General features: G+C 36.1%; 1 protein-coding gene across 1 annotated transcript in view; it reads right to left on the bottom strand.

Moving 5' to 3' along the window:
• LOC148090013 (protein kinase C alpha type-like) overlaps positions 1-22,500 on the bottom strand; it is a 134,572-nt gene that overhangs the window by 35,081 nt on the left and 76,991 nt on the right. The window contains exons 6-12 of the mRNA XM_087811248.1: positions 14,462-14,618; positions 13,042-13,176; positions 12,888-12,981; positions 4,263-4,406; positions 442-615; positions 97-188; positions 1-14 (exon numbers count right to left, since the gene is read on the bottom strand). The exon at positions 1-14 is cut by the window's left edge and continues 49 nt beyond it. Coding sequence (XP_087667374.1) covers positions 1-14; positions 97-188; positions 442-615; positions 4,263-4,406; positions 12,888-12,981; positions 13,042-13,176; positions 14,462-14,618 — 810 coding nt within the window. The remainder of the gene's footprint in view (positions 15-96; positions 189-441; positions 616-4,262; positions 4,407-12,887; positions 12,982-13,041; positions 13,177-14,461; positions 14,619-22,500) is intronic.

Below are 22,500 nucleotides of genomic sequence, written 5' to 3'. Positions count from 1 at the left end.
CTGCTGCGTAGAATCTGCAAGAGCCAGGTTTAGTGTCGACAACGACACACAACAGTACACAACAGTACACACACACACAAGTCATGTGACTCTTACACTGCTTGTGGCTCCTTGAACTTCCCGACCTGCTGGATATGATACATGAGGTCTCCTCCGTTCACGTACTCCATCACGAAGTACAGGCGGTCCTGCAGCGACACACAACTGTGTCTTCACTACATCCATGTACACAACAACACAACTTATGGAATCATTAACAATAATAATGAAAGAAATGAATACTTGATGAACGCATTCTTATTGTTAACGTGTCCATGTGTTAGTTTTGTCTTTCACAACAAAGTTGTGTTCATGTTTCCTCCTAAAGGTTCGTGTGTGAGTGATGCTCTGAATAAAGTGTGTGTCCGTGAACATCGACCTGAGCTACACAACTGTACACACCACAGTCTGGAAGCAGGAGTGCAGCTGTGTGAGGAAGGGAGGTTTGCTCTGCTGGGCCAGAACTCTCTTCTCCACCATAGTGCACTCAACGTCGTCGTCCTGGATCACCACGTCCTTCTTCAGGATCTTGATGGCGTAGAGTTCCTCGCTCGCCTTCCTCTCCGCCAGCATCACCTGCACAGGAGCATCAGGAGTACAGAGAGTAGTACAAGTACTAGTACAAGTGGAAGTTACATGAGGAGTACAAAGAGTAGTACAAGTGGAAGTAACATGAGGAGTACAAAGAGTAGTACAAGTCGAAGTAACATGAGGAGTACAAAGAGTAGTACAAGTGGAAGTAACATGAGGAGTACAAGTAGTAGTACAAGTGGAAGTAACATGAGGAGTACAAGTAGTAGTACAAGTGGAAGTAACATGAGGAGTACAAGTAGTAGTACAAGTGGAAGTAACATGAGGAGTACAAGTACTAGTACAAGTGGAAGTTACATGAGGAGTACAAAGAGTAGTACAGGTGGAAGTAACATGAGGAGTACAAAGAGTAGTACAAGTGGAAGTAACACGAGGAGTACAAGTAGTAGTACAAGTGGAAGTAACATGAGGAGTACAAGTAATAGTACAAGTGGAAGTAACATGAGGAGTACAAGTAGTAGTACAAGTGGAAGTTACATGAGTAGTACAAGTAGTAGTACAAGTGGAAGTAACATGAGGAGTACAAAGAGTAGTACAAGTACTAGTACAGGTGGAAGTAACATGAGGAGTACAAAGAGTAGTACAAGTACTAGTACAGGTGGAAGTAACATGAGGAGTACAAAGAGTAGTACAAGTGGAAGTAACACGAGGAGTACAAGTAGTAGTACAAGTGGAAGTAACATGAGGAGTACAAGTAGTAGTACAGGTGGAAGTAACATGAGGAGTACAAGTAGTAGTACAAGTGGAGGTAACATGAGGAGTACAAGTAGTAGTACAAGTGGAAGTAACATGAGGAGTACAAGTAGTAGTACAAGTGGAAGTAACATGAGGAGTACAAGTAGTAGTACAAGTGGAAGTAACATGAGGAGTACAAGTAGTAGTACAAGTGGAAGTAACATGAGGAGTACAAGTAGTAGTACAAGTGGAAGTTACATGAGTAGTACAAGTAGTAGTACAAGTGGAAGTAACATGAGGAGTACAAAGAGTAGTACAAGAACTAGTACAGGTGGAAGTAACATGAGGAGTACAAGTAGTAGTACAAGTGGAAGTTACATGAGTAGTACAAGTAGTAGTACAAGTGGAAGTAACATGAGGAGTACAAAGAGTAGTACAAGTACTAGTACAGGTGGAAGTAACATGAGGAGTACAAAGAGTAGTACAAGTGGAAGTAACACGAGGAGTACAAGTAGTAGTACAAGTGGAAGTAACATGAGGAGTACAAGTAGTAGTACAAGTGGAAGTAACATGAGGAGTACAAAGAGTAGTACAAGTGGAAGTAACACGAGGAGTACAAGTAGTAGTACAAGTGGAAGTAACATGAGGAGTACAAGTAGTAGTACAAGTGGAAGTAACATGAGGAGTACAAGTAGTAGTACAAGTGGAAGTAACATGAGGAGTACAAGTAGTAGTACAAGTGGAAGTAACATGAGGAGTACAAGTAGTAGTACAAGTGGAAGTAACATGAGGAGTACAAGTAGTAGTACAAGTGGAAGTAACATGAGGAGTACAAGTAGTAGTACAAGTGGAAGTTACATGAGTAGTACAAGTAGTAGTACAAGTGGAAGTAACATGAGGAGTACAAAGAGTAGTACACGTACTAGTACAGGTGGAAGTAACATGAGGAGTACAAAGAGTAGTACAAGTGGAAGTAACACGAGGAGTACAAGTAGTAGTACAAGTGGAAGTAACATGAGGAGTACAAGTAGTAGTACAAGTGGAAGTAACATGAGGAGTACAAGTAGTAGTACAAGTGGAAGTAACATGAGGAGTACAAGTAGTAGTACAAGTGGAAGTAACATGAGGAGTACAAGTAGTAGTACAAGTGGAAGTAACATGAGGAGTACAAGTAGTAGTACAAGTGGAAGTTACATGAGTAGTACAAGTAGTAGTACAAGTGGAAGTAACATGAGGAGTACAAAGAGTAGTACAAGTACTAGTACAGGTGGAAGTAACATGAGGAGTACAAAGAGTAGTACAAGTGGAAGTAACACGAGGAGTACAAGTAGTAGTACAAGTGGAAGTAACATTAGGAGTACAAGTAGTAGTACAAGTGGAAGTAACATGAGGAGTACAAGTAGTAGTACAAGTGGAAGTAACATGAGGAGTACAAGTAGTAGTACAAGTGGAAGTAACATGAGGAGTACAAGTAGTAGTACAAGTGGAAGTAACATGAGGAGTACAAAGAGTAGTACAAGTGGAAGTAACATTAGTAGTAGAAGTAGTAATACTAGTGGGAGTAACATTAGTAGTAGAAGTAGTAATACTAGTGGAAGTAACATTAGTAGTAGAAGTAGTAATACTAGTGGGAGTAACATTAGAGGTAGAAGTAGTAATACTAGTGGAAGTAACGTTAGTAGTAGAAGTAGTAATACTAGTGGGAGTAACATTAGTAGTAGAAGTAGTAATACTAGTGGAAGTAACATTAGTTGTAGAAGTAGTAATACTAGTGGAAGTAACATTAGTAGTAAAAGTAGTAATACTAGTGGAAGTAACATTAGTAGTAAAAGTAGTAATACAAGTGGAAGTAACATTAGTAGTAAAAGTAGTAATACTAGTGGAAGTAACATTAGTAGTAAAAGTAGTAATACAAGTGGAAGTAACATTAGTAGTAAAAGTAGTAATACAAGTGAAAGTAACATTAGTAGTAGAAGTAGTAATACTAGTGGAAGTAACATTAGTAGTAAAAGTAGTAATACAAGTGGAAGTAACATAAGTAGTAAAAGTAGTAATACAAGTGGAAGTAACATTAGTAGTAAAAGTAGTAATACAAGTGGAAGTAACATGAGTAGTAGAAGTAGTAATACAAGTGGAAGTAACATAAGTAGTAGAAGTAGTAATACAAGTGAAAGTAACATTAGTAGTAGAAGAAGTAATACTAGTGGAAGTAACATGAGTAGTAGAAGTAGTAATACAAGTGGAAGTAACATGAGTAGTAGAAGTAGTAATACAAGTGGAAGTAACATTAGTAGTAGAAGAAGTAATACTAGTGGAAGTAACATGAGTAGTAGAAGTAATAATACAAGTGGAAGTAACATGAGTAGTAGAAGTAGTAATACAAGTGGAAGTAACATGAGTAGTAGAAGTAGTAATACAAGTGGAAGTAACATGAGTAGTAGAAGTAGTAATACAAGTGGAAGTAACATGAGTAGTAGAAGTAGTAATACAAGTGGAAGTAACATGAGTAGTAGAAGTAGTAATACAAGTGGAAGTAACATGAGTAGTAGAAGTAGTAATACAAGTGGAAGTAACATGAGTAGTAGAAGTAGTAATACAAGTGGAAGTAACATGAGTAGTAGAAGTAGTAATACAAGTGGAAGTAACATGAGTAGTAGAAGTAGTAATACTAGTGGAAGTAACATGAATAGTAGAAGTAGTAATACTAGTGGAAGTAACATGAGTAGTAGAAGTAGTAATACAAGTGGAAGTAACATGAATAGTAGAAGTAGTAATACTAGTGGAAGTAACATTAGTAGTAGAAGTAGTAATACAAGTGGAAGTAACATGAGTAGTAGAAGTAGTAATACAAGTGGAAGTAACATGAGTAGTAGAAGTAGTAATACAAGTGGAAGTAACATGAATAGTAGAAGTAGTAATACTAGTGGAAGTAACATTAGTACCACCACGACACTTACCTTCCCGAAGCTGCCCTTCCCGAGCACGGCGAGGAAGCTGAAGTCTGCGAGCTTCACCTGGTCCACGCCGTCCGAGGAGAAGATGGCGGAGCGACCGTTGTCCGTCTCCGTGGTCGCCTTCTTGCCCGGACCCAGCTTGGCTTTCTGCGGCGCAAACATGGCGGCGTTCAACGGTTTCCACGGCAACGCTCAACCACATGTTCACCATGGTAAGTTGGTGCGAATTAACCTGCGGCCTCTAGGTGGCAGCGCTCAATACCCCGAGAGGACTGAGGACAAGAGGATACTATTTTGGTTTCAGTTTCATGACAAAGAACCAGGAGATAGTTTTCCAAATATATTTGTATATTTCCGCAGTACTGTTGTGTAATACTGTGGAAGATAAATGATTTCATGCCATCAATCCAAATATCATGCTTCCTAAAAAATGCAAGATGCTTTCCAGGAGCTCCTTCAGCAGGACACTGGTTCAACTTGTAAACAAACATGTAAATAAACAACAACATGCTGCAGAAGAACTTGTTATTCTTTGTATCCGACTACACAACGTGGTGTGAGTCGAGGGACACACAACAAATACACAATTCATCAGGTTGTTATGATCGAATCCAACTTTATTTAAAGTTTCCGATCGAACGATCACGAATCATGTCTCGAGAAAGAAAGATAAACTACGATTGAATCCAACTTTATTTAAAGTTTCCGATCGAACGATCACGAATCATGTCTCGAGAAACAAAGATAAACTATGATTGAATCCAACTTTATTTAAAGTTTCCGATCGAACGATCACGAATCATGTCTCGAGAAACAAAGATAAACTATGATTGAATCCAACTTTATTTAAAGTTTTCGATCGAACGATCACGAATCATGTCTCGAGAAACAAAGATAAACTATGATTGAATCCAACTTTATTTAAAGTTTTCGATCGAACGATCACGAATCATGTCTCGAGAAACAAAGATAAACTATGATTGAATCCAACTTTATTTAAAGTTTCCGATCGAACGATCACGAATCATGTCTCGAGAAACAAAGATAAACTACGATTGAATCCAACTTTATTTAAAGTTTCCGATCGAACGATCACGAATCATGTCTCGAGAAAGAAAGATAAACTATGATTGAATCCAACTTTATTTAAAGTTTTCGATCGAACGATCACGAATCATGTCTCGAGAAACAAAGATAAACTATGATTGAATCCAACTTTATTTAAAGTTTCCGATCGAACGATCACGAATCATGTCTCGAGAAACAAAGATAAACTACGATTGAATCCAACTTTATTTAAAGTTTCCGATCGAACGATCACGAATCATGTCTCGAGAAACAAAGATAAACTATGATTGAATCCAACTTTATTTAAAGTTTCCGATCGAACGATCACGAATCATGTCTCAAGAAACAAAGATAAACTACGATTGAATCCAACTTTATTTAAAGTTTCCGATCGAACGATCACGAATCATTTCTCAAGAAACAAAGATAAACTACGATTGAATCCAACTTTATTTAAAGTTTCCGATCGAACGATCACGAATCATGTCTCGAGAAAGAAAGATAAACTATGATTGAATCCAACTTTATTTAAAGTTTTCGATCGAACGATCACGAATCATGTCTCGAGAAACAAAGATAAACTATGATTGAATCCAACTTTATTTAAAGTTTCTGATCGAACGATCACGAATCATGTCTCGAGAAAGAAAGATAAACTACGATTGAATCCAACTTTATTTAAAGTTTCCGATCGAACGATCACGAATCATGTCTCGAGAAAGAAAGATAAACTACGATTGAATCCAACTTTATTTAAAGTTTCTGATCGAACGATCACGAATCATGTCTCGAGAAACAAAGATAAACTACGATTGAATCCAACTTTATTTAAAGTTTCTGATCGAACGATCACGAATCATGTCTCGAGAAACAAAGATAAACTACGATTGAATCCAACTTTATTTAAAGTTTCTGATCGAACGATCACGAATCATGTCTCAAGAAACAAAGATAAACTATGATTGAATCCAACTTTATTTAAAGTTTCCGATCGAACGATCACGAATCATGTCTCGAGAAACAAAGATAAACTACGATTGAATCCAACTTTATTTAAAGTTTCCGATCGAACGATCACGAATCATGTCTCGAGAAACAAAGATAAACTATGATTGAATCCAACTTTATTTAAAGTTTCCGATCGAACGATCACGAATCATTTCTCAAGAAACAAAGATAAACTACGATTGAATCCAACTTTATTTAAAGTTTCCGATCGAACGATCACGAATCATGTCTCGAGAAAGAAAGATAAACTATGATTGAATCCAACTTTATTTAAAGTTTCCGATCGAACGATCACGAATCATGTCTCGAGAAACAAAGATAAACTATGATTGAATCCAACTTTATTTAAAGTTTCTGATCGAACGATCACGAATCATGTCTCGAGAAAGAAAGATAAACTACGATTGAATCCAACTTTATTTAAAGTTTCCGATCGAACGATCACAAATCATGTCTCGAGAAATAAAGATAAACTATGATTGAATCCAACTTTATTTAAAGTTTCCGATCGAACGATCACGAATCATGTCTCGAGAAATAAAGATAAACTATGATTGAATCCAACTTTATTTAAAGTTTCCGATCGAACGATCACGAATCATGTCTCGAGAAACAAAGATAAACTATGATTGAATCCAACTTTATTTAAAGTTTCTGATCGAACGATCACGAATCATGTCTCGAGAAACAAAGATAAACTACGATTGAATCCAACTTTATTTAAAGTTTCTGATCGAACGATCACGAATCATGTCTCGAGAAACAAAGATAAACTACGATCGAATCCAACTTTATTTAAAGTTTCCGATCGAACGATCACGAATCATGTCTCGAGAAACAAAGATAAACTATGATTGAATCCAACTTTATTTAAAGTTTCCGATCGAACGATCACGAATCATGTCTCAAGAAACAAAGATAAACTATGATTGAATCCAACTTTATTTAAAGTTTCTGATCGAACGATCACGAATCATGTCTCAAGAAACAAAGATAAACTATGATTGAATCCAACTTTATTTAAAGTTTCCGATCGAACGATCACGAATCATGTCTCGAGAAAGAAATATAAACTATGATTGAATCCAACTTTATTTAAAGTTTCCGATCGAACGATCACGAATCATGTCTCAAGAAACAAAGATAAACTATGATTGAATCCAACTTTATTTAAAGTTTCCGATCGAACGATCACGAATCATGTCTCGAGGAACAAAGATAAACTATGATTGAATCCAACTTTATTTAAAGTTTCCGATCGAACGATCACGAATCATGTCTCGAGAAATAAAGATAAACTATGATTGAATCCAACTTTATTTAAAGTTTCCGATCGAACGATCACGAATCATGTCTCGAGAAACAAAGATAAACTATGATTGAATCCAACTTTATTTAAAGTTTCCGATCGAACGATCACGAATCATGTCTCGAGAAAGAAAGATAAACTACGATTGAATCCAACTTTATTTAAAGTTTCCGATCGAACGATCACGAATCATGTCTCGAGAAAGAAAGATAAACTATGATTGAATCCAACTTTATTTAAAGTTTCTGATCGAACGATCACGAATCATGTCTCGAGAAAGAAAGATAAACTACGATTGAATCCAACTTTATTTAAAGTTTCCGATCGAACGATCACGAATCATGTCTCGAGGAACAAAGATAAACTATGATTGAATCCAACTTTATTTAAAGTTTCCGATCGAACGATCACGAATCATGTCTCGAGAAACAAAGATAAACTATGATTGAATCCAACTTTATTTAAAGTTTCCGATCGAACGATCACGAATCATGTCTCGAGAAAGAAAGATAAACTACGATTGAATCCAACTTTATTTAAAGTTTCCGATCGAACGATCACGAATCATGTCTCGAGAAAGAAATATAAACTATGATTGAATCCAACTTTATTTAAAGTTTCCGATCGAACGATCACGAATCATGTCTCGAGAAACAAATATAAACTATGATTGAATACAACTTTATTTAAAGTTTCCGATCGAACGATCACGAATCACGTCTCGAGAAACAAATATAAACTATGATTGAATCCAACTTTATTTAAAGTTTCTGATCGAACGATCACGAATCATGTCTCGAGAAACAAATATAAACTATGATTGAATCCAACTTTATTTAAAGTTTCCGATCTAACGATCACGAATCACGTCTCGAGAAACAAAGATAAACTATGATTGAATCCAACTTTATTTAAAGTTTCTGATCGAACGATCACGAATCATGTCTCGAGAAAGAAAGATAAACTATGATTGAATGCAACTTTATTTAAAGTTTCCGATCGAACGATCACGAATCATGTCTCGAGAAACAAATATAAACTATGATTGAATACAACTTTATTTAAAGTTTCCGATCGAACGATCACGAATCACGTCTCGAGAAACAAATATAAACTAAAGCCAGAAACCACGAGTTGGATCTAAAACTATTAAAATAAACCAAGAACTAAGAATGGTTTGATTTTAGGTTAATCTGGTCCCTGTGTTCAACCACAGCACACCTGAAGCTTCAGCCAATGACACGTGACCAAGCAGCATTCTTACTTCCTGCCTCCAGACGCACCTGAGCAGAGTCCACGCGCTGCAGCTCCTGAAACCACAAGTTCTTCTGACTCACTTGGAAACAGAAGAAGCTACAGGACGACGACGAGCATCACAAATGAATGTTTGTACATCAAGATATAAATATATATAGATATATATAAATACATGTGTGAGTACATAAATAAATATATAAATATATATAAATATATCTGTGACTACATAAAGAAATATATATAAAAAGCGCTATATAAATACAAATTAGTTACTTACATGTGTGAATACATAAATATATGAATATATATAAATACATGTGTGAATACATATTAAATATATAAATATATATAAATACATGTGTGAATAAAAAAATAAAAAAATACATGTGTGGATACATAAAGAAATATATAATATATATATAAATACATGTGTGAATACATAAATAAATATATATATATAAATACATGTGTGAATACATCAAGAAATATATAATATATATAAATACATGTGTGGATACATAAAGAAGTGGAAATGTCACTTGTTTAATTAGACATTTTAACTTTAACTTATAAGTATAAGAAGTAGAACTAGTAGAGGTTGATGTAGAAGTAGTAGCATGGAAGTATAAGTAGTATAATTATAATTAGTAGAACTAGTACAGATACAAGTAGTAGTAGTATTTTGAAAGTATAAGTAGTATAAGTATAAGTATAAGTAGTAGAACTTGTAGAGGTACAAGTAGTAGTAGTATTATGGAAGTATAAGTAGTAGAACTAGTACATTTGACCCTTCAGCAACATGTTCTGCATCAGAAATGTTCAAACATCTGAAAAGATCTGATCTCTGGCGCCCTCTACATGTCCTGCAGGGAAACACAGTCTCTCCTGCTGGTGAGGTCTCACCTGGACAGGTAAATAACAGGTAAATATTCCAGACGTTTACCTCCATCAATATAACACGTCATGTGTTCGAGGAGCTTTGCTGACACCTGGTGGTCATACGTGGTTTTGTCCCTCACGTGTCTTCACAAGTATTTGACTTTACTTCAAGTTTACTTTGGTTCACGAGTCACTGGAAGATACTGACGTCACTGGAAGATACTGACGTCACCAGGTTCCTCTTGGTCATCAGCGCCATCTAGCGGCAGATGCAGCTCAACACAATATATAGTTGAATCCATTGAAATCTTGAATTTATAGTTTTTAAATGAAACGTGTTTAATTGTTACTTCCATGATGTTTAATAATGTTTATATATATATACACACAAACACATTTAGTTTCCTACAAAATCATGTTTCATTTAATCATATTTCTCCATGGCGTATATCTCAAAAAACTGTGTATAAAATAAAACAGGTGTATATTTATTTTTATTTATTTATATATTTTCTATTACCATGTAAATATTCACAAGGTTTGTTTATTTTTGTACTTGTACTGTACTACTTGTTTTAAGTATCACAATACATCGTATTTTAAAAATAATACACATATATTGTTCCTGAAGTATCACGATACATCGTATTGTTGTCAATACTCACAATATTCAAAAGTAAATGTTTTAAAAACAAATGTATTTGACATGAACAGATAATAAAGTCAGATTATTATTGAATAAAAGTGTAAACTCTGCTGGTAGAAGATAATAATAAAAATATTGATGATGTTTTCATCATAGACTGACTCAGTTCTTCAGTCATGACACAAGCGTGATGTTCAGAGACACATGAAGACACATGAAGACACATGAAGACACATGAAGACACATGAAGACACATGAAGACACATGAAGACACGAGAAGACACATGAAGACACATGAAGACACATGAAGACACATGAAGACACATGAAGACACGAGAAGACACATGAAGACACATGAAGACACGAGAAGACACATGAAGACACATGAAGACATGAGAAGACACATGAAACACATGAAGACACGAGAAGACACATGAAGACACATGAAGTCACGAGAAGACACATGAAACACATGAAGACACGAGAAGACACATGAAGACACATGAAGACACATGAAGACACGAGAAGACACATGAAGACACATGAAGACACGAGAAGACACAAGAAGACACATGAAGACACAAGAAGACACATGAAGACACATGAAGACACATGAAGACACGAGAAGACACATGAAGACACATGAAGACACGAGAAGACACATGAAGACACGAGAAGACACATGAAACACATGAAGACACGAGAAGACACGAGAAGACACATGAAGACACATGAAGACACATGAAGACACGAGAAGACACATGAAGACACATGAAGACACATGAAGACACGAGAAGACACATGAAGACACATGAAGACACATGAAGACACGAGAAGACACATGAAGACACGAGAAGACACATGAAGACACATGAAGACACGAGAAGACACATGAAGACACATGAAGACACGAGAAGACACATGAAGACACGAGAAGACACATGAAGACACATGAAGACACATGAAGACACATGAAGACACGAGAAGACACGAGAAGACACGAGAAGACACATGAAGACACGGGAAGACACTTGAAGACACGAGAAGACACGAGAAGACACATGAAGACACGAGAAGACACATGAAGACACATGAAGACACGAAAAGACACATGAAGACACGAGAAGACACATGAAGACACATGAAGACACGAGAAGACACATGAAGACACAAGAAGACACATGAAGACACATGAAGACACATGAAGACACGAGAAGACACATGAAGACACGAGAAGACACATGAAGACACGAGAAGACACATGAAGACACATGAAGACACATGAAGACACGAGAAGACACGAGAAGACACATGAAGACACGAGAAGACACAGGAAGACACATGAAGACACGTGAAGACACATGAAGACACGAGAAGACACATGAAGACACATGAAGACACGAGAAGACACATGAAGACACGAGAAGACACATGAAGACACATGAAGACACGAGAAGACACAAGAAGACACATGAAGACACAAGAAGACACATGAAGACACATGAAGACACGAGAAGACACATGAAGACACGAGAAGACACATGAAGACACATGAAGACACGAGAAGACACAAGAAGACACATGAAGACACATGAAGACACATGAAGACACATGAAGACACGAGAAGACACGAGAAGACACATGAAGACACATGAAGACACGAGAAGACAAAAGAAGACACATGAAGACACAAGAAGACACATGAAGACACATGAAGACAGATGAAGACACGAGAAGACACGAGAAGACACATGAAGACACATGAAGACACATGAAGACACATGAAGACACGAGAAGACACGAGAAGACACATGAAGACACATGAAGACACATGAAGACACGAGAAGACACATGAAGACACATGAAGACACATGAAGACACGAGAAGACACGAGAAGACACATGAAGACACATGAAGACACATGAAGACACGAGAAGACACGAGAAGACACATGAAGACACAAGAAGACACGAGAAGACACATGAAGACACGAGAAGACACATGAAGACACATGAAGACACATGAAGACACGAGAAGACACATGAAGACACGAGAAGACACATGAAGACACATGAAGACACATGAAGACACAAGAAGACACGAGAAGACACATGAAGACACGAGAAGACACATGAAGACACATGAAGACACATGAAGACACAAGAAGACACGAGAAGACAAGAGAAGACACATGAAGACACATGAAGACACAAGAAGACACATGAAGACACATGAAGACACATGAAGACACGAGAAGACACATGAAGACACATGAAGACACGAGAAGACACATGAAGACACATGAAGACACATGAAGACACAAGAAGATACATGAAGACACATGAAGACATGAGAAGACACGAGAAGACACATGAAGACACGAGAAGACACGAGAAGACACGAGAAGACACATGAAGACACATGAAGACATGTCTGTTCTGGTCCAGATCCTGGTCCTCACCTCAAACTTCAGCCTCAGCTCCTCGTTGCCGTCGTCCTCCTCCGAGATGGGCACGTTGTAGTACTCGCCCTCCTCCTGGCACAGCAGCTTGTACCTGCACGACACCACAGGTGAGGCTCGAGGGCACCAGGGAAGGTTCAGGTTTTCAACTCACCAGCCGCACACGGGAGACTTCAGGAGCTCCGACACCCCGAAGGACAGAGCTCCCATGAAGTCGTTCCTGGTCGTCCGGTCCCAGTCCCAGACCTCCACGGACAGACGGCGGTCCTTGTCCGACGGCTTCAGCTTACTGTGGACACGACCTTGACAGTTGGTTCTGATGGTTCCTCAGTCTTTAGGAACTTTAAAGTAGTACTTTTATGGAAGTACAAGTAGTACAAGTAGAAGTAGAAGTTGTAGAACTAGTAGTAGACTTATAAGTAGTAGAAGTATAAGTACCAGCTGTAGAACTAGAAGCGGTACAAGTAGTAGTAGTATTATGGAAGTGTAAGTAGTAGAAGTAGAAGTAGTAGAAGTAGAAGTAGAAGTTGTAGAACTAGTAGTAGACTTATAAGTAGTAGAAGTAGTAGAAGTAGAAGTTGTAGAACTATTAGTAGACTTATAAGTAGTAGAAGTAGAAGTAGTAGAAGTAGAAGAAGTACAAGTTGTAGAACTAGAAGCGGTACAAGTAGAAGAAGTAGAAGTATAAGTAGTAGAACTAGTAGAGGTACAAGTAGTAGTAGTATTATGGAAGTATAAGTAGTATACGTAGAAGTAGTAGAAGTAGAAGTAGTAGAACTAGTAGAGGTACAAGTAGTAGTAGTATTATGGAAGTATAAGTAGTATACGTAAAAGTGTAAGTTGTAGAACTAGTAGAGGTACAAGTAGTAGCAGCATTATGGAAGTATAAGTAGTATAAGTATAAGTACAAGTATAAGTATATTTATATACTCATGAGTAGATATAACATATTAATGTAATATATAATATTTACTTGTAAACTGCTGAAACTACTTATTCAATTTGAATAAACATTAATACCCAGAAATAATAACAATAATATGAATATAATAATATATTATAATTTATTTACTAAGAATTAATGCAAGAAAATCATCTACATAACGTCTTGAACTTTGACCCTCGTTCTTCTTCTGCATAACTAATTAAAACTGACAGGACGTGAGATTCAACAGTTTGTTTCTCCCCCTGGCGTCAGAAAACTGTAACTGCAATTAGACATTATTTTGAGAAACAAGATAAAAACTCTTGTTGAGAAAGTATTTATATACTTTTCTATGGAACCAAAACAATACACACGTATGGATAAACATATATACATATTATATTTTATATATATATTTAATTTATCAGTAAAATCATGTTTATTTTCATGGTTTCTACTCAAATAAAGTCATTTTAAAGTTTAAAATAAAATAACTCACTGGTTTTATCTGCTGTTAAAAGTATCTTCGCAGTAAAACTCACTGATGACTCGTGATGTTTGTAGCGTCACTACAGTAATTATATATATTTGAACACACACTAAACGTTACTGCGACTTTAAACCCGTTGTTTCCGGACGAGACACTTACAAGGTGAAGGTTTCGTTCCACCGGGGGTTGAGGTTGGATTTGATGGTTTTGGTCTTTTGCTTGGTCTCGTTCTTTGGGTCCGGAATCAGCTTGAGCTTGACGTACGGGTCCGACAACCCGTTGGGGTCCATGGGGATCAGGTTCTTGCCTTCGCTCACTGCACGACACACGTCAAGCGTCAACACCACCATGTTCTTTCACGTCACGTGTTTCCAGGCAACAGGCGCGCAACAGGCGCCGGACATCAAACCGGACGACCCAATAGAATCGTCTTATCTGAGACCAGACCAGAGCTGCAGGAACCCTTGAGCTTCAGCAGGCCTGAGCTGTCACTCAAACACACTCTCGACCAATCAGAACCATCCTGTCGCTGACATGAGCTACAGTGTGTTGTTGTGTTACTGACGCACACGTGTGTGTATCGTATGTAGAATAATCACCTGCTATTAGTTGATCAAGTTGATTTTATTTTGAAATTTTATTTTATTTTTCTACTTTTACTTCGAATAAATCTACTCCAAAGTCAAAGCACTATTGTTTCAGAACCTCAGGTTTGTTCTTTGATATTTTAAGACATTATTATTTGTAGTTTATGTCGTTTTTTAATGTATTACTACGGCTGATGCAGTTCACCAACTGTCCTGCGGGGGGCGGTAGAAACTACACTAAACATCTCGTCACACACGTCTCTCTTGAGTTCAACACACAAGTCAACAATAATGACACAACTACACAATAAGACACACGAACATGATCCGTTTCAAGTGTGAACCTGAAGGCAGCAAACATCGAGTACAAGTGTCAACAAGACCGCGATCGTTTGCTTTAGTCTGGATCAACAAGTTTCTATCAAATATTTAAACACCACTTTGGAACCAGTTCGGACCCACGTTCACTGGAGGTTCACTTTCATCTGGATTGAGAGTCAGAACCGGAACATCGGCTTCAGAGTCAGAACACACAGTATTCCATGAAGAGACGTTGATGTAAGAACTTGATAGTAAAATAAAACCTACGACATATAGCGAGTGTTTCTGGTGCAGGATCCTCTGCACATCGATTCTGCAGCGAAGGTTCAAACTCTCCTCCAGAAAAAGACTTTTTCAAAACTGTCTTCCTGGATCTCCCACTCTTGGCTCCCAAACCTGACCCGTGCTCGCCCACACCGCGATCACACCGCGATCACAGCGCGATCACACGCAGTTACACCGCGTTTAAACCGCGTTTAAACCGCATTTAAACCGCGTTCACACTGGTTTACACGCGTTTACACAGGACTTGACCTCATGTCCACGACGGACGAGCGGAAACATGTCAGAGAAGAACAAAAATACTTGATTATTTATCTCAAAACAGACAAAATAACTCAAAGAATGTAATAAAAATCAATCATTTATCTTTACTTTGATGAAAAAATTCATCTGTAAAGAAAGAATTTTCCAATAACTGAGATAAAACTCCATGATTTACGTCTTTACCGAGAAGAATAGAATCTACTTTTATCTCAACTAATCATTTAATGAATGAGATAAAACCAATGATTTATCTTTATTTTAACAAAAATAAGTCAAAGAATGTTATAAAATCAATCATTTATCATCTGTAAATTAAGAATTTTCCAATAACTGAGATAAAACTCCATGATTTACGTCTTTACCGAGAAGAATAGAATCTACTTTTATCTCAACTAATCATTTAATGAATGAGATAAAACCAATGATTTATCTTTATTTTAACAAAAATAAGTCAAAGAATGTTATAAAATCAATCATTTATCATCTGTAAAGTAAGAATTTTCCAATAACTGAGATAAAACTCCATGATTTACGTCTTTACCGAGAAGAATAGAATCTACTTTAACTCAACTAATCATTTAATGAATGAGATAAAACCAATGATTTAATCTTTACTTTAACAAAATAAGTCAATGAGATAAAAAGGTATGATTTATTAAATATTAAGTGTTTCAAATCAAAATCCTTGTATTCAGTGCTAATGTTGTCGAGCTAAGATTATGTGTGAAACACCACGAGAACAAAACCTTCCTCTGTGAGCAGCAACGAAGGAGGAGAAGAATCTTGTCGTTTATCACTCGCACAGAAACTCTTTGTCTCTCTGGACGTCCTGACAAACAATCATTTGTTGGTTCGTTCGTCAGCTGCTGCTGAACGTCTCGTGCGAACCTCCAGACCAGAGACGAACATCTCAGACCTTCTACGACAACAACGCGTCGACTTTGACAATATTTTCACCAAATATTCTTCATCAGAAGTGAAGAGAATAAAAAACAACAGTTTTATATTTATTATCAATAAATATAAATATATATATATTGTAATGTTAATATAATATGAATAATGATAATAATAATAATGATATTAATAATAATAATAATAATAATAATAATAATAATGATAATGATAGTAGTAATAATAATAATAATAATGATAATAATAAATGATAATGATGATAATGAAAAAAATAATTATAACAATGATAATAATAATAATAACAATAATAATAATCATAACAATAAGAACAAGGATATTAATGATAATAATAATAATAATAATAATAACAAAAATAGTGATAATAATAATAATAATAATAATAATAATAATAATGATAATAATAAATGATAATGATAATAATGAAAAAAAAAAATTATAACAATGATAATAATAATAATAACAATAAGAATAAGGATATTAATGATAATAATAATAATAATAATAATAATAATAATAATAACAAAAATAGTGATGATAATAATAATAATAATAAAAATAATAATCATAACAATAATAATAAGGATATTAATGATGATAATAATAATAATAATAATAATAAGGATAATAATAATAATAACAATAACAATAATAAGGATAATAATAATAAATAATAATAATAATAATCATAATAATAATTATAATTATAGTAATAACAATGATGATAACAATAATGATAATAATAATAATTACTATTAGTACTGATTAATAAAAAAATACGTAAAAAATATATATATTTTATTAGATTTAAATGCACATGTATGTTGACACTGAGCACATGTATGTTGACACTGAGCACATGTATGTTGACACTGAGCACATGTATGTTGACACTGAGCACATGTATGTTGACACTGAGGATCCTCATCTAACACCTGGAGGAACATCATCTGTTCATTCAAATCTATGACTTCCTTCTGAGGATCTGTCGCCACAAAATCATGATGTGTTTTTCTCGTCTGCAGGAAACACAAGAGTCTCCACTTTTATCTGGACAAACGACAGATTTGTCTTCTCTGGCGACAGTTTCTTCTTCCGTGTCACGACTGAACCGTCGCCAGAAGAATGTGTGAAGATTGAAGGATTGAAGGATTGAAGGATTGAAGGATTCACAGCTGTTTACACTTGTTAGTGGAACGACTTTTAATCACCGTAAGAACATGTATATACATGGATATCATATATAGTGATAGACAAGGATATAGGTGTAGTGTTGTCCAGTACTTGACTCTGGTGTTGTGATAGTGTAGTAACAAGTATATATGTGTAGTATTGTCCAGTACTTGACTCTGGTGTTGTGATAGTGTAGTAACAAGTATATATGTGTAGTATTGTCCAGTACTTGACTCTGGTGTTGTGATAGTGTAGTAACAAGAATATATGTGTAGTATTGTCCAGTACTTGACTCTGGTGTTGTGATAGTGTAGTAACAAGTATATATGTGTAGTATTGTCCAGTACTTGACTCTGGTGTTGTGATAGTGTAGTAACAAGTATATATGTGTAGTATTGTCCAGTACTTGACTCTGGTGTTGTAATAGTGTAGTAACAAGTATATATGTGTAGTATTGTCCAGTACTTGACTCTGGTGTTGTGATAGTGTAGTAACAAGTATATATGTGTAGTATTGTCCAGTACTTGACTCTGGTGTTGTAGTATTTACAGACCACATGACTCTTGAAGTCGTAACTACTTTAATTTGTTTTCAAACCAAAATATGTCCAAACATCAGCTTTAAAAGCTGCTGGACTCACTGTATCCTCTCGTCCTCAGCCATCATTCTTCCTTTAGCTGTGGAGGACGTAACGACTGCTGCCATCTAGAGGCAGGAGGTTGTAATTGTTAATAAAAAAATCTGTGTATTTTATTGAAAGATAAACCATCAAATTAAAATATAAACATTATTCCTGAGCCAAAGGAAATTAAAGTAATCTTCATGTACACTATATATATTTTAGGTTTTTTAAATAAACTTTACAAAGCAATATTTGCAGTGCTGTTGAATATCAATAGAGTATCGTTAAAAATAAATATATTAAAGTTTAATATAATAATTTTTTCAATATTTTCTTCTTGAAAATGTAGCTGGACGTTCACGATGCTAACGGCTAATAACAAAGATGCTAACAACATAAGTTTACATGTATGTATTCTCTGGAGGTCGATCAGATCACGACATGCTCTCCTGTCAATCAATCAACATCGACGTCCGGCTTCATGGAGTCGATGCTCGCGGTCACGAGTCGAGGACCAGCTGCGACCGTTCTACGCTCTGAGCCAGTTATTGACAGGAAGTCGTTCGTTCGTGCGAACGATGACGAGCTGACGCCGACAGGAGGTCTCACTCGGTCACATGATCTGACGTCACATGTTTATATTCATGTCGTTCAATTTAACTGTGTTGACTCGACACACTCACACACTCATGTTAGTGAAGCTCCAGCTGATGGACCACGAGTTACAACATCAACCAATGGGACGCTTTCTTTGTCATAAGCTCCGCCCACTGAGTATAACATGTTTATAACACATATACTGTATACTTGTTGCTACACTATCACAACACCAGAGTCAAGAACTGGACAATACTACACATATATACTTGGTACTACACTATCACAACACCAGAGTCAAGTACTGGACAATACTACACATATATACTTGTTACTACACTATCACAACACCAGAGTCAAGTACTGGACAATACTACACATATATACTTGTTACTACACTATCACAACACCAGAGTCAAGTACTGGACAATACTACACATGTATACTTGTTACTACACTATCATAACACCAGAGTCAAGTACTGGACAATACTACACATATATACTTGTTACTACACTATCATAACACCAGAGTCAAGAACTGGACAATACTACACATATATACTTGGTACTACACTATCACAACACCAGAGTCAAGTACTGGACAATACTACACATATATACTTGTTACTACACTATCACAACACCAGAGTCAAGTACTGGACAATACTACACATATATACTTGTTACTACACTATCACAACACCAGAGTCAAGTACTGGACAATACTACACATGTATACTTGTTACTACACTATCATAACACCAGAGTCAAATACTGGACAATACTACACATATATACTTGTTACTACACTATCACAACACCAGAGTCAAGTACTGGACAATACTACACATATATACTTGTTACTACACTATCATAACACCAGAGTCAAGTACTGGACAATACTACACATATATACTTGTTACTACACTATCATAACACCAGAGTCAAGTACTGGACAATACTACACATATATACTTGTTACTACACTATCACAACACCAGAGTCAAGTACTGGACAATACTACACATATATACTTGTTACTACACTATCACAACACCAGAGTCAAGTACTGGACAATACTACACATATATACTTGTTACTACACTATCACAACACCAGAGTCAAGTACTGGACAATACTACACATGTATACTTGTTACTACACTATCATAACACCAGAGTCAAGTACTGGACAATACTACACATGTATACTTGTTACTACACTATCACAACACCAGAGTCAAGTACTGGACAATACTACACATATATACTTGTTACTACACTATCATAACACCAGAGTCAAGTACTGGACAATACTACACATATATACTTGTTACTACACTATCATAACACCAGAGTCAAGTACTGGACAATACTACACATATATACTTGTTACTACACTATCATAACACCAGAGTCAAGTACTGGACAATACTACACATATATACTTGTTACTACACTATCACAACACCAGAGTCAAGTACTGGACAATACTACACATATATACTTGTTATTACACTATCATAACACCAGAGTCAAGTGCTGGACAATACTACACATATATACTTGTTACTACACTATCATAACACCAGAGTCAAGTACTGGACAATACTACACATATATACTTGTTACTACACTATCACAACACCAGAGTCAAGTACTGGACAATACTACACATATATATACTTGTTACTACACTATCACAACACCAGAGTCAAGTACTGGACAATACTACACATAAATACTTGTTACTACACTATCACAACACCAGAGTCAAGTACTGGACAATACTACACATATATACTTGTTACTACACTATCACAACACCAGAGTCAAGTACTGGACAATACTACACATATATACTTGTTACTACACTATCACAACACCAGAGTCAAGTACTGGACAATACTACACATAAATACTTGTTACTACACTATCACAACACCAGAGTCAAGTACTGGACAATACTACACATATATACTTGGTACTAAACTATCACAACACCAGAGTCAAGTACTGGACAATACTACACATATATACTTGGTACTACACTATCACAACACCAGAGTCAAGTACTGGACAATACTACACATATATACTTGTTACTACACTATCACAACACCAGAGTCAAGTACTGGACAATACTTCACATATATATACTTGTTACTACACTATCACAACACCAGAGTCAAGTACTGGACAATACTACACATAAATACTTGTTACTACACTATCACAACACCAGAGTCAAGTACTGGACAATACTACACATATATACTTGTTACTACACTATCACAACACCAGAGTCAAGTACTGGACAATACTACACATATATACTTGTTACTACACTATCACAACACCAGAGTCAAGTACTGGACAATACTACACATAAATACTTGTTACTACACTATCACAACACCAGAGTCAAGTACTGGACAATACTACACATATATACTTGGTACTAAACTATCACAACACCAGAGTCAAGTACTGGACAATACTACACATAAATACTTGTTACTACACTATCACAACACCAGAGTCAAGTACTGGACAATACTACACATATATACTTGGTACTAAACTATCACAACACCAGAGTCAAGTACTGGACAATACTACACATATATACTTGGTACTACACTATCACAACACCAGAGTCAAGTACTGGACAATACTACACATATATACTTGTTACTACACTATCACAACACCAGAGTCAAGTACTGGACAATACTACACATAAATACTTGTTACTACACTATCACAACACAAGAGTCAAGTACTGGACAATACTACACATAAATACTTGTTACTACACTATCACAACACAAGAGTCAAGTACTGGACAATACTACACATATATACTTGTTACTACACTATCACAATGTATTTTTATATTTAGGAATCACATATTAAAACCATGAATCTCAGCTGCTACACAAACACACAGTCGTGACTGTTAAAAAAAGGCAACAACACAAAACCCACACAACACTGCAGACAGATTTGGTTCTGGATCGTCGTCCAAGTGTGAAGCGTTTCTTATTGTTCAGCTGCGTAGGTTTGAATCCACCAGACGGAGCAAGAGACACGACACTTGTCGTCACCAGTAGGATTCCTGAGGTTAATGGGGCCTGAGAGTTGTGTACTGTTGCTGTGAGATGTTGTGTATTGTTGCTGTGAGATGTTGTGTATTGTTGCTGTGAGATGTTGTGTATTGTTGCTGTGAGATGTTGTGTATTGTTGCTGTGAGATGTTGTGTATTGTTGCTGTGAGTTGTTGTGTATTGTTGCTGTGAGATGTTGTGTATTGTTGCTGTGAGATGTTGTGTATTGTTGCTGTGAGATGTTGTGTATTGTTGCTGTGAGATGTTGTGTATTGTTGCTGTGAGATGTTGTGTATTGTTGCTGTGAGA

Source organism: Callionymus lyra, chromosome 1 (assembly GCF_982586985.1).
Source record: "Callionymus lyra chromosome 1, fCalLyr1.hap1.1, whole genome shotgun sequence".
Lineage (NCBI taxonomy): Eukaryota > Metazoa > Chordata > Actinopteri > Syngnathiformes > Callionymidae > Callionymus > Callionymus lyra.
Note: the sequence above shows the minus strand (reverse complement) of the source record. Positions and strands in the feature narration are given on the sequence as shown.